Below are 11,605 nucleotides of genomic sequence, written 5' to 3' on the forward strand. Positions count from 1 at the left end.
CAAACGCGCGTTTCGCAAAGTTCTAAGAACATTAGATATAAGGGATGCGCCCCCTGCGGGCCAGCGACTCCCCAGGCAAGTTACCGCGACGTCTCCGGCTTCCATTCATTGAGCGCCATATGCAGTCCTCCTTTGCCACTGGCCACCTTGCTACAGTTGAGAGCTCAGGTAATTCTGGACTTCCTCCTGTCCTTATTCTATCTCATGGATTATTTTCTCTTTTTGCTAGTCCGAAGTAGTTTATTTCTTCCATTGGCAACAGTACAATATATGCAACAATGCATCATGCTGTGTAAATACTTATTTTGCGGTATTTATAGCCACTTCTAGCATTTGCTGCAATATGGATGTTTCGAACATGCTCCTTTCGTTGCAAACCGTTCAAAAGTTACTAGTTATGCAGTAGAAAAAAGGTCCTAACGGCATGATAGATCGGGGTGCACAGCACGCTTTTAGATTTCGAAATCGAAACTGATGATTCTCTTTCAGTAATGTCTGGAAGTCAGCTTAGACACTTTAGGCATTTGCTGCACTCTGAGACATTCAAAAACATGTCTTTGTCGTTAACGAACAAAAAATTGTTGCTGAAAGTCGAAAAAAGAATGAAACAGAATGATCGGGAGCCGCGCATTACATTCTCCCAGCCATTGAAACCGAAATTGAGGGTCATCTTTTAGCGCAGCCTAGCGGCCAGTCTGCGCATTGTCGACGCGATCTCGAGATCCATTGAAATCGAAGAGACGCTTCTGGCATGTTCTTGAGGAGGCATTAGCCAGTGTATTCTCGGCGCTATATTTGCGTGCTCTGCAAAAAACTGTTGTGTTCGTTAATTGTGTAGTTGGCTGGACAGAAATGGCTTTCGACCGTAAACAAGAGGTGCCTGATGAAGATTCATCGAAGTCAAGCGACAGCGGTTATGTCTCTGAACTTACAGAAAGTTTCTCGGAGCGTGCGTTTCGCTCCGCCCTACTCACCGGACTGCTGCTGCTAGTACTGCTCGCTGTCGTCCACGCTATTGTATTCTGCAGCAAAGGTGACATCATGCTAGAATGCACATCTAGCAGTTGCTTATATTGGCACTGCGTCTAATCTCGCCTGAAATATATTCGCATTGTTCGGTGACTCGTTCAGTGAACATGCTGTCCTGCGTTACCCAGACCTCGCTGTTTTGGAGGGAGCAGTTAAGCTTCTGTGTTTAAAACGCTATTTTAGCTCAGCAGCAAAAGGTCATGCCGGTATATGGCCGTGTGTAACTGTTACGCGACAGCGTGTACAGCTCGTTCGGTCGAAATGCCGTCGGCGTCGTAGTAGTTGTAGTTGTCGGCACGGCGCGTCGGAAATATTCCTTCCCTTACGGCGCGGTTCGGGTGTCCACTGAGATATGTGAGACAGGCGGCATTTCCTTTTCCTTAAATTGTCCAACAGGCAAGGCGTCGCGCAAAACGGGCGATGGCGTTCCGTGGGCCCCTTGGCAACGCTGCAACACGCTGTCGCGTCCCACTCTTAAAAGACGAAGCTTAAGCATCCTCCAATTTTTTCGTCTCGCATCATTGCCGTTAGTATTCCCTGCTTCGAGTACTTGTTCAGATAAGGCCCTAAAGAGGCGTACTCCTGAACTACAGTTTATGCTCCTTGCGCGAACGTTATTCTGCTGTACGCGTAAACTTAATTCTGCCAAGCGCTTTACACCATATTCATGTCTATTCTACCGTTAGCCGGCAGAATTTCCAGGCTAAAATTTTCCCGGCACTCGTCTCCGATTGACGGCAGAAAACTGCGTGACCTCTTGCCATGAAAACAGTGATTATTTCGATTATTTCGGTACTTTCACGTTCGGTCGCCAGGAAAGAGTGCTTCAAATGTTCCCTGCTGCGCCGCATGAGTTCAAATTTTCATCGACAGAAACTCCACTGCTGCTTGGTATGCAAGCAACTGCAAGCAGGGACATATCTAGGCAATCTTTTGAGCCATCTGAAAACCAGCTTTCCATTCTATAATGCATAAAATCAGCGCGATGAGATCGCTGCGTATTTTAATGTCGAACTCGATGAAGTTAATTGTGAGTGTACTAGCGGAGAAAAATAATGATAAATCGCGAAAAGGCCAAGCAAAGACGGTAAATGATGCGCACTATGAGCAGCGGGTTGAGTTGGCGAGCTGAGACTTGGGGGCACCCGCGCGCGCCCTCTGTACCACTGCAAACCCCTACGGAACTTCTTCACTCAGCCTTTTGTCGCACTTAGCGTAAACTATCGTTTACTGCTTCCGTTTTCGGTTATATCAAGCCACTTGGATTGCGATCTTTTAAGCTTTGGACTCGGAAGTTCTCAGCAGCCGAGAAGGACGACAGAAGTAGCAAGGGAACACTGAGGACAACTCCATGGAATTGGAAAGCAGTATTCCGATGGGTAAACACCGAGCAAGATATTGCGATGTGTGTATGCTTGCGGTGCTTGTGGGTTTGTGCCAAGTGAAATAAATAAAAATAAATCAAACATCCGCGACTACAATTCAAACCCGCAGCGGAGCAAAAGATCAGCTTTGCTGGCCACTGCATGAAAGCACTAGGCTATCACCGCAGCCGAACATGCCTTGTGTTAAACTGCAACACACACTCGCGCTGTGCATTGCACGTCATCCTCTTAATCAACTAATACTAATATCAAACTAATAATAATGACAAAGTTCCCTATAGAATGAAACAACAGGTTTTGCTCCCTAAGAGGGGAAGCCAGGCAGATTTCTGCCTCTTTGCCACGTTTTACCACTTCCTGAAAGCGTGAATATATATGTCAGCTTATATGGCGATCCAAGTCCACAACGTTTTTGTTATGGTATAATTCTTCCAACATTGCGATAAATGTCAGATATCCTTCCTTTGTAATCTTTGTCACACACTTGGCAGTAGAGAAAGCAGGGAATTTTCTTACTCACCGATAGCTATGGTTTTACTTGGAATCCTACTACTGGATCTGTCATTCCAAAACTTTTCATTGACTTTCTGATGCCTGCAGCTTGCAAGGAAATACTGGCAGAGAGAAAGTATGCTGTTGGCGCTAAACTAGATACGTGTTCCAAAGGATACAATATTTCACATTTCCTTTCACGCTGCAGCAGCCGTCATGGTCGTAACGATAAGCTAATGCTAACATCAGAAGTCACCTCTTGCAGTCCCCTGAGTTTTTCAAAAAGGAATGAGGAGATCAGCACTGAGCGATTTTTATATTTTTACACTTACAGACTACTGATTTTACACTCTGCGTCTTTCATTAGGCTGTACAGTGACACAAGATTACAGAAAGCAAAAATTTCCTAGATTTCTGTAAAGAAACGCTAGTTCTCTGAACGACAACAAAAAACCCGTTATGTAGAGAAAATTCGTAATGTGGGCATCACTGTCGCCGAAAAAGAATAGGTTGACACCGTTTTGAAGTGAATGGCAGTGTAGCGCAGCCATTGGGATCTGCACCTAACAATTCGTGTAGAAGCGCATTTTTGTATTACTTTTGAAATCTGTCGCTGGTGGCGGCACCTATATTTCATTTCTTGGTCTTTTCTAGCTTATAAAAAAAGCTCCATTTTCGGTGAGAGTGGTCTCTTCATGATTAGAACACAGTACCCTATTGTTGCAGGCCAACTTCAGTTTGTTCTTAATGACTGTTTAAGTTCAACTATTATAGAGCCGATCATTCGCTGGTGCCTGGTCATTCTGGTAGTTCTGCTGGCTGCAGCCAAAATGAACATTGTTGGGCGAATCTGGGCCTAAGTAGCCAATCAGACTAGAGTTCTAGGGGAATTTCAGCCCAATGTTTCTGCTGGCTGTGAGTAGGATAGACACTGCCTTTTCTTTTCAGTTCTAGAAGGAACTCTATTGTCTATAGGTGATCATTCTTAATTTGTTAGTGTAATAGTAGTATTGCCAGTGATATTGTATCAAATTCCATGAGCCAGTCTAGGCAGTAAAAAAGCTGCTGATATCTACTTCATTTAGCAGTTAAAAGCCCTGTAATAATGAAAAGAAAGTGCTTAAGTTCTGGGTTCCAACATGAAAGAAGTACAGTTGTGAGCAATATGAAAGGAAACTAAGTTTGAGTATTCATTTGATTATTTCATAATTGTGTGTACCTAGCACAGGTTTCTCTCTTTTCCCCTAATAATAATTAGTTCTCCTGGCATATAATATCCAAAAGCCATTCTCAAATTTAGTGGTGAAATAACCAAGAAATTCGCAATTTTGTGCAAAAAGTTTGTTCCCTCTTATATTGCTCATTACTGTACTTCTTAGATGCACTGAAAAACACCTTTGTGCTGAACTGACATGCTTCATCTGTTTTATGTTCTAGAAAACTGTTTTCGAGCTCTCACGACATATTCGTTGTCGGACTATCTGGCATACTTATTCACACCTTCAGGTAACAATCAAGTGCACGTTCTTGTTGTCCACATGATACCTAAAATAAAAAGATGAGATGAGTCATTGCTTTACATGCAATAAATGTTTTTCGTAAATTAGTATTTGATGCTTGTTTTTTTCTGGAATGTACTCCTTGCAATGATGCCCTTGTGGTGCTGCATTAGGAATAAAATAAATGTTACTAAGGGACACGTCTGGCCCTCTATGTTGCAGTGTTTTAAATGTCATGTACCAGCTCACAGTAGCTCAACTGTTCTCATTGTGTAGAGTTGTTAATGCAAACTCGTTATTAAAGTGTTTGCTTTCTTGACTTGTTTGGTGAATCTCAACCTCAAGGTGCACATACGGGCAAAACGTACTTAATATTTATTTTGGCCTTGTTTTATTATATCCATGTCACCTTCACTAATTTGTGGTCCTCATTACAAAAAACTGGAGAAATGCAAAGAGAACAGATAACTTTTTTATTATTTTGTATTCATAAATGACTTGTTTCTGTAATATGGATCCACAGATGAATTTTGGATTGCTGCTTTCTATGGCATGGGGATGTTTACTGCGACATTTCTGACGGTGTACTTGAACAGTGCAATTCCTGGAGTTGAACCGCCACTGCCTTGGGATAGGTGAGTGCCAGAGTCATTATGTGTCTCATTACCGTGTCTCATTATCATTGTGTGGCTCATTATGCATCCTCAGCATTCCAGATCTCTTCAATGTAAGAGGAAATCAGGTGCTGCTTCCTGGATACTGAGGACTTCCGCATGCTATAAGTTGCTACATGGCTTAGAAGCCCTGTGGGCTCTAAACTTTTGTCGAAGGTTGTTCCTTAGTTGTGGAGCTGAAACAAGAAAAAAAAAATTAATTTCTGTAGCACAATTGCATGAGGCTTGGGAACATGATTTTTACTGTACTGGAAGCTTCGTGGATTACTTGAAATCTAGGAGGTTGACATGTGAAATTTAATATTAAAAATATACATCTGAGCGCTTTGTGTACTGTTGCAATAAAAAGAAATACAAACAGCAGAGTGCTTAGCCACCACACTGTTTGCCTTTCTTTTTATTGCCCCTGTTCAACTTCTGTATGCAATTATTGCTGTGTGTGAAAATCAGTTTAATTTTAAAGTGCTGTTCTAGTCTGTACTTCTATATATGAGCCACCGAGGCTGAAAAAGATTCTAATAAGGCAATAAAATCAATCATACGTGGCTAACTATAGTCATATGGCTGTAGCAGAAAGCCATGACCTTTCTGAAATCTTTGTAATTTGAAAAGTCTATTACTCCGGGGCAACCTTGGACCACTTCCTTCCCTTCTAGGGTACTTTCTTTGTTGTCTATGCTAGCAGGCTCGCAGGCAGAGTGGGAAACAAGATCAGCATATGACTTGCAGCAGGGGCAACACTAGTGTAATGTGTTGGCACGAATCCTTAATGATGTGTAAATGAGAAAACTCTGCACTTTCTGTCCGTGTATTTGTTCTCTGCCAACGAATTTGATGTACTCGTGTGACCTTGAGGTTACAATATATGAATCTTTAGCTTGTTTTTCATTTTCATTGTTGTTCGGCTGTCATTCTTTTTCTGTCTTAATGCTGTTTGCTACTAGGAGTTTTTATACTTGTGCTTAAAGGGGCTGCGAAACACCGCTTGAACAGATGCCGGTTACACTTCAGATGGATTCTTTATGTCACACAGATGCTGTCTCAAAAAGAATGACAAGAATCGATGCATAGGAACGAGAGTAATTCAGTGGCGAACTTTCAAAATGCAAGCAACTAAACTGCTGCCCTCAACTCGGTTTTCGCGCAGCTTCCCATTCCCATTTCACTCTCCCAATGACGACACTTAGTGGGACCAATCAAAACAGCCTATCTGAGCACGGGGTGGAAGCTTGCACTCCATGGTTGCCTGTTCTCTGTACCTCGTTCATGCTAAGGCTGGCAGTGCCGGTTGCATGGTTACTACAACCATGTGAATGACCCAGAGATGCTTCACCGTCACGTCGACAGCGCAGAAGGGAACACTGATCAGTGATGTTCCCTTGCTTATGGATCCAAACTCGAGCGCGAGATACTGCGACGGTGTGACAGCCTGCGCAAGATATCAGACACATTTAGTATAACGCATACCACTACTGCTTATCGCCAACCATTGCCCGTTGTTCCTAGCGTGCTGGTTGGTCACGGCGAGCAAGGAGCGCGTGCTGTTGACTGGTGGCGCCGCCTCCCGATGATTTTCCACAAGCTGACGATGCGCACTCCCTGCTAAATGTGAAACGAACGCATCCTTCCTTGTGACTGAAACGAATGCTTATAGAGTTCTATGGCTCGATCGGATCCATTCCGCAAAGCCGCTCTCAGATAGAGAGAGTAGCCATAAGTGTTGAGTGCTAGGTTGTTGGATGTTTACAGTGAGGCGCAAATCCCTTCGATGCAAAAAGTAGCCAGAGCATCTGGTGGTGTATTTTTGTTTTACTTGCTTTACAGTGCTTTTATCTAGGGCAAACAAGTTGGTTTTTTTAATGTAATATAAAACACAAAAACTTGACAAAGCGTATCTCTTGTTATTAGCACAATTTGCAGTATATTTAGTCTTTGTCCAATCTTCAAGCTCCCACTAAGTGATGTCATATCCGCTGCTAAAAACCGCCACTGTATGGTGACACCGTCAGCGCCACGAATTTGTTTTTGCGAGCTAATTAAAATATTAAAAACCACAGTATACGCGCTATGACCGATGCTAATAGGATCACTATAACTCATTCTAAGCAACCAACAGGCAAAGCAATGCACTGAAAATGTGTTTCGGGGCCCCTTTAATATTCCATGTTTGAAATGTAATAGTAATTGCGTATTGTATACAGGGTGTTTTGGCAAACACTTTAGAAAATTCCTAAAAATAGGTACATAGTTCGAAAGAGAACGGAAATCTTTTCAGAACCGAACTGCCAGCCGTGGTGGACGTCAGTTAGTGTGAAAATAATCCTAATCAAATAGCTAATGAACCAAAACTCACTAATTCACCTTTAAATTAACTCAGTCTGGTGGTTAGTGCCAAATTGGTGTTCAAAGCCATGGACAAAATGATGCCACAAAAGTTTTTGAAGTATACAAGTAGTTATCTAAACCTGTGCAGCACATGAGGAAATCTGGCACATTTTTGTGCACAAAACCGAAACTGAATGCATGAGGCACGCAGGAAGATTGGTGCATTTTCACGAAGCTTCCCTTGGCGCCATCATTGCAACACATCATCAGCAGACATTGCATTTGCACAGAGCTTCTTGCGTGTCTCATGCGCTCACTCAGTTTTCTGTGGATAAAAGCACTGGATTTTCTCATGCTGCAGAGCTTTAGAGAATGGCTTTTTCTTTGTTTCAAAAACTGATATGGCATCGTCATATCTGATAATAAAAAATTGGTTAGTAAATTTTAATTCATTAGCTACTTAATTGGGATGATTTTATAACTGACGTCACCATGGCTGGCAGTTTCTTTCTTATAATATTTTCTTTTCATTTCTACTAATTCCCTGTTTTTAGGAATTTGTGGAAGTGTTCGCTGAAACACCCGGTTTGTATAGTGTTTGCCAAATATAACCAGGCGGGCTTTCCCACTTCTCATCCTCTCAGGAAACTTATCATCCTGAGGTGAATAGTGGTGGTGCAGGTCCACGTCACATAGGTTACCCTCACAGCCGATGAGGGCTGGCAAACTCAATGTTACCGCCAGGCGACTTTTTCAAGTCACGACAGCCTGGTTACTTTTGGCAAAGACTGTACAGCATTGGTCATAAAGTTCCCAGGCCACCAAGGTTGCTGTTGAGATGTGTAGTGAGGCTCTTATGGTGTCCCTGGCATTGGAAAGTTCTACAAATGAGATTGTTCTCACCCCTACAAAGATTAGGATTTGTGAAGGTGCAGTGCCAGCTTTACTACTGAGCTCAGCAGGAACCGTGGTGCTCCCTTCTCTAGTATTGCACTTACTACTCGGCAATTTTTTTCTGATGCTAAGAACATATCATTATTTCAAGAATTTCAGTGTTTCTGTGCACCACTTATGTTTTTTTACTCCTGTCTCCTTTTCCCTTCCCTTTTTCCTTTTATTTGCAGGTCTGGTGGTACTATCACCGTGTCATATGCAATGTGTCCCTTGGTGGGCCTGATGACTTTCTGGTGCACCCTTTTCACGTGATATTCATCACTATGAAACCAGTGTCGATCCTTTTTAGGTCGTTTTGTAGATTTTGTAGAAACCAGTGTAAATTATTTTGTAAATATGATCACTGAACCTCATTGTATATTATTGTTGCGATGAGTATGCAGTGGTAGTCGTAAAAGGTCGGAAAACAGTTTTCCGTTGTACAGCATGCAGGAGCATTATAAATGCTAAAAGCACTTATCTGCTTAAGCCACATGTTTCACACTGAAATCTTACAGCGAAGATAGCATATTGTGGTCAATTTTCTGAAAATCATGTTAGGTTCATGTACTTTTCCGGTGCAAGGTGTTCTAACTTAGCTCTTGTTGGCCCTCTAGTTTGGGCTAAGGGTGTTTTTTGTGTCATTTTTATTATTTTTATTTTCAATATGCAGACATATCCTGCTATCATGTCCACTCAGGTCTTGCAATTGAGTACCAAAGGTGTGCAAAAAATGCAGCACCAGTCATTCAAGGTGTCCAGGCTAACTTTAGCCAAGTGAGTGAGTGAAAACCTTTATTGTCCAACAGAATGAGACCACCTCATCCAGACCTCCCCTGTCCCATACCCTCAGTTGAGGGAGGAGGATCAGGAGAGATCCGGCCACATGGGGTAGTCGCGTCAGATGCTGTCCAGGATCTCTTGTATTCCGGCGGCCTCTTCAGCCATTCGGACGGCGGTGAGCTTGAGCTCAAAGTCCGTGCTCCGGAGCAAGGTCTTCCAGGCGTCTCTACTAATAATGTTCTTTGCCCTGCCTGGGGATTGGCTGCACTCCCATATTATGTGGTCGTGGGTCCCTCTCGCCCCGCACTTCTTTCATTTATCGTCCTCTATTTCTGGAATGATATGTTTGCTTAGAATTGGGTGTGGGTAGACATCTGTTTGTAGACGCCTCCACGCCACCGCCTGTTGATTGTTGAGTGCTTTGCTAGGTGGGGGAAAGTACCTGCGATGTTGTCTATGATATTCTGTAACTTCCTGACAGGAGATTAGTCTCCCTTCTCTCCCGTGATCTGCGAACGGTGGCCCGTCTTGTGCAGCTCGGTGGTAGAGATCTCGAGCTACCTCGTGGGCCGCCTCGTTGCCACGGACAGATTCGTGCGCGGGGGTCCAGATTATATTGATTGTTCTATTCAATGTCGCTTGTCTTAAAATTTTGGCGGCGAGGGGAGAGACTCTCCCTCTACTAAAATTTTGGACTGCAGCTTTGCTGTCGCTTATGACGTATTTAGCTTTGGAACCGACGCAAGCTAGTGCTATTGAACCTCCTCCGCCGTCTCGGTGTTTGTGCCTAGGATAGTTACGACCATGATGGGGCGGCGGCGGTTGCTTTTATTTCGGCAGCTGCTAGACCGCACCGCTAGCCGTCAGAAATCACGAAGTCTGCGTTTACGTCACGTTTCACGCCACTCCGTCCTATGACGTCATGAGAGGACGCCGTGACGTCATAAGAGTGCTTTGAGTTTGAATCTGAGCGGCGGGAAAAACATTTTCAACTTCGAATACAAATTTCTTTGAAATAAATGCATATTTCGCTCCCGGACAAACGGAAACAAAGCCATGAAATGCCGAACTATCAGATTTTGCTAAAAAAAAAAAATTTTGATACAGTTCTACTCACTGTCCCTTTAAGAAGAAATTGAAGTTACTATTTCCTGTTTTGTAATTTTGTGATTATTTGAGTTCTGTTGGCATTGTTACTTTTTTATTAATGCTGTGGACTTTTTCTGTTTCCTGTATATTTCTGCTCCAGTGCCTGTTTTCAGTTTTGCAAAGGATTTTTGTTTTGCTAGGTATTTGCTATGTGTATTTTTTCTGGTTAGACAGTTCGAACATAACGGTGTCATGTTACCGTTTTTGTATAGATTTTAGGAACGTCTCTCTCTTTTGTCTTTGTGATTAGGTTTCTACACTAAAGTAAGTTGTTTTCTTATAAAATGATTTTATTGTATTTACATATGATTTGCTGTTTAGTCATCAGTGACGTGATGTGTAATCCGAGGTGTAAGACTCGTCAGGAGGCATGCTTTGCCTGCCTCCTTTTGCCTCTTCTCGGGGGCATATTGTAAATATGGCCAAATAAACTTTTCAACTGGCAACTTTCAACACGGATTAATGACATCCTAGTCGAAATCAAGAGGAAGAAGGGGGCTTGGGCAGGGCATGTAATGCGAAGGCAAGATAACCTTTAAGGGTAACGGGGGGATTTTTTAAGGGTCTTTAAGGGTAACGGGTGGATTCCAGGAGAAGGCAAACATAGCAGGAAGGGGGGGGGGGGGTCATGTGAGGTTAAGAAGTTTGCGGGGATATGCTGGCCACGACTGGCACAGGACAGGGTTAATTGGAGAGACATGAGAAAGCCCTTTGCCCTGCATGGGCGTAATCAGGCTGATGGTGATGATTCTGACAGTATGAAGCAAGGGCGACGAAAGATGTGGCTGCAATTATTTCACTTCATTGTTACTGTAATGCATGAATGCTCACAATAAATGTTCTGAAAGATTTTATATCGACTCGTGTTATTATTCGCGTTGTAATCTCCATATTTACTATGGCCACCTCAGAATCTAAGCTGCGGCTGAAGCTAATGAAGGAGTCATATTTTTTTTTGTTAGCACGTCCACTAGAACACAAGAACAACACATCTTAATGCGCTGTATGCATCCGTTGTTGAACCAATTGCCTTATTTTATATTTGTAATAATAACTGTTGACATTACAGAACTCGGGAGCCCGGCGAAATGCATGGACTCCAGGAGAGAGCTTGGTGGGAAAAAGAAAAAGCAGAGGATGGTGAGACTCCAATTTCCCGAGGCAATCATATTCACTTTTGTGGATGCCGCCTCGAGTCACTTGATTCCATCCTTGCATAGCACGGATCTTGTATAAACACAGCACACGAGAAGCAATGATGCCAGCTGCGCTCAAAGCAGATGAGCAGCGCTTGAACACGTGAGTGCACGGAAGGAGAGTAGTTTGAGCATTGCCG

General features: G+C 43.1%; 1 protein-coding gene across 1 annotated transcript; it reads left to right on the plus strand.

Annotated features, from left to right (window-relative positions):
- The first annotated feature begins 691 nt into the window (after positions 1-691).
- LOC144114086 (uncharacterized) lies at positions 692-11,123 on the plus strand. Its single transcript, XM_077647575.1, has 4 exons — positions 692-1,033; positions 4,344-4,412; positions 4,929-5,040; positions 8,529-11,123. The coding sequence occupies exons 1-4, from the start codon at positions 853-855 to the stop codon at positions 8,608-8,610; spliced, it is 444 nt and encodes a 147-aa protein (XP_077503701.1). The 5' UTR covers positions 692-852; the 3' UTR covers positions 8,611-11,123.
- The last annotated feature ends 482 nt before the right edge of the window (positions 11,124-11,605 follow it).

The sequence above is a fragment of the Amblyomma americanum genome, chromosome 1 (assembly GCF_052857255.1).
Source record: "Amblyomma americanum isolate KBUSLIRL-KWMA chromosome 1, ASM5285725v1, whole genome shotgun sequence".
NCBI classification, from domain to species: Eukaryota; Metazoa; Arthropoda; class Arachnida; order Ixodida; family Ixodidae; genus Amblyomma; species Amblyomma americanum.